Raw genomic sequence first — 2,560 nt, forward strand, 5'->3', positions numbered from 1 at the left:
GAGTAAGGGCTGATTATCTGAAAAATCTAATAATAAAATGTTTAGGCCTAATATAAGAATATAATAGAATGTGTATAAGTTTTAGAATGTACAAAAATGTCTGGAAGCTGTGTGTTATGGATGTACCCACAGAAGAGAATATGTCTCATTTCACAAGTAAACAAATTTGATCTTATTTACCTTGATGTGGATGTGACCTGACCAGAACTCAAGCTAATAATAACTGTTTAAAACTAAAATAAGCTAATAAAGCAGATGCAATCATTGTTATTATATTAGCTAATATATACTAGCTGTATACTAACTACTTCTGTAAGATACAGTCTATATTAAGTATTTTATAAAGACTAAATTTCTGAAATGTATTTTTTAACCTCAGCTATAGATGAGATTCTGATCACTGCAATTAGCTGCAACTAGAGCTTACATAAACAGTTTTACAAATTAACTAACTAGTTGAAGTTATAATTATTCAATTAGCTAAAAAGTCTTGAAATTATTGGAATCAAGTCATTATTGACTGACTGCAGGTCAACTTTAGATCATCATTAGTTGTAACCAATACATTTTCCTTATAAAACACATAGCTGTTTTACATGATTGTTGTATGAAATTAACATTAATTATGAATTATATTATTTATTGTAATAAAAATGTAATTCTGACAGATGGAGTTGGGCTTGCTGTTAATCCAATAGTTTTGTCAGCTGTGAGACATTGACCTCTTCAGGCACCATCTTAGCTTCTCCAGGATGTCACAGATGTAAACAATGAGTGAACGGCAGAGCTCACTATAGTGTCTTATAGACCTATAATCAGAATCAGCTTTATTGGCCAACTATGTTGCTCTCTATGGTTCTAATTTATCTGAGATGCATAAATGCCTGATGGTAATCCAATAAGGTAAATGCCTCAGTGACTCCAAGAGCTACACCAGCATAAGGGGGGACACTCAGCTGGACAGATCTTAGGGAAGCACAATCTATTTCTTGTAAGTAGGACACAGCAGACAGTAAAAACCCAATCCTATGAAGAAAATACTAAATAAAAATAACAACAACAAATTTTAAGGAGCACAATGTGTACGCATGACGCCCCCTTAATATTCCCGTCTGCCCCCTTAAGTATGCATTCCTAGAARCGGCACTGACACAAACACACCGCCCCTCTACTGACTCCCACGGCAGTAAATCACCAAGCCAATTAAGAGGACACTAAAAAAGAGATTACTCTGGAACCTTTTCATCTTACTCAACTGTTACAATTACCAGCTCACACCAGGGGGAAATGGTTTTTATAAATCACACTTTTTGCAGGTTCATGCTTGATAGAAGGGCACTCAAGTGTTTAATGTAACAGGCTTTGGGACGGTCTGTGCACAAGAAGTGAAGGTCAAGTGTTTCTGCTCCTCTGTTGATTTTTTTTCTCCTTCTTAATGTCGGGTTTCTGCAAAACTCAGCCAATCAAATTTAGAGCTTTCTAATGCCATGTTTTAAAGAATCTTAATGGCACTGACATGAGCATTGGGTTGGGATGTCCCGATACCAGTTTTTCTTAAATCCAGTACAAGTAAAATTCCCAGTTTGAAGACTTGCAGATACTGAGCACTGATACAGTGTACTTACTGAGTTAGACCTTAAACATTACACAATGACTTTAAAAACACACTTATTTGACTTAGAAGGTGTCTTTCCTTCCTTAAAGACCTATAGCCCCTCTGACTGGATCAAATCAAATATACAGCAGGATATGTATGGTTTTCTTTCAACTTGTACAGATTTCTTAAACAAGGAACTGAATTTTTTTCTCTTGGAACATAAACTGCAGCACATTCAGTAAAGTATCGATAACAGTATTTAGACTGGTATTGGTATCCGTCCTGAGTATCTGGGTATTTTGTACGTGTACGTGTACTTGTAAAAATGCTGATGCACCAGCAGTGAGAATTTATTTTTCTTTCTTTTGTTGAAACTATTTTTTAACAATAGCCCCTGGGAAACCCCTAATCTAGAAGTCTGGAAGTTTATTACAACCTAGACATGTAGTTATATCATCATGACCGGCTCCAGCTCTAATCACGTMCTTCCATATATACATACCCCTGTGGAGAATACACAGTAAACATGCACAAAGGTTTGTGCTCATTAGTTGTACCTGTTGAGTGCTGCGGAAGGTATAGATGTGGTAGATGATGGGAATGAGCTTTCTGCTGTTTTCCGGTGTCAGGATGTCACTGTTGATTTTGAGGTTCTTCACCATCAGGTCCACCAGGAAAACACCCAGGTCCAGAGTTGTGACGAACGACCAGTTTGACTTGCCCGTGTGCAGGAAGGATCCTAAACCCTGCTCCACCTCCAGCTGATACCACTTCTCCCTGGGAAGGATGTTAGATACCTGGAACACGACACAACAGCATTAAATAACAGCAGTTTATAAATATTCCTCTGTCCTCTGAACTCGTTGTCCTCATTCCATCTACCTCCATGTATACTAAAAGTATATACAGGTGCTGGTCATAAAATTAGAATATCATGAAAAAGTAGATTTATTTCAGTAATTC

At 36.9% G+C, this 2,560-nt stretch overlaps 1 protein-coding gene across 1 annotated transcript in view; it reads right to left on the minus strand.

Moving 5' to 3' along the window:
* Window positions 1-2,560, minus strand: part of polrmt (polymerase (RNA) mitochondrial (DNA directed)) — a gene marked incomplete in the record, with an annotated part of 110,396 nt that overhangs the window by 55,042 nt on the left and 52,794 nt on the right. Inside the window, 1 exon segment of the mRNA XM_014004565.1 lies at window positions 2,155-2,394. Within this exon segment, the coding sequence (XP_013860019.1) occupies window positions 2,155-2,394 (240 nt within the window).

The sequence above is a fragment of the Austrofundulus limnaeus genome, unplaced genomic scaffold (assembly GCF_001266775.1).
Source record: "Austrofundulus limnaeus strain Quisiro unplaced genomic scaffold, Austrofundulus_limnaeus-1.0 Scaffold25, whole genome shotgun sequence".
NCBI classification, from domain to species: Eukaryota; Metazoa; Chordata; class Actinopteri; order Cyprinodontiformes; family Rivulidae; genus Austrofundulus; species Austrofundulus limnaeus.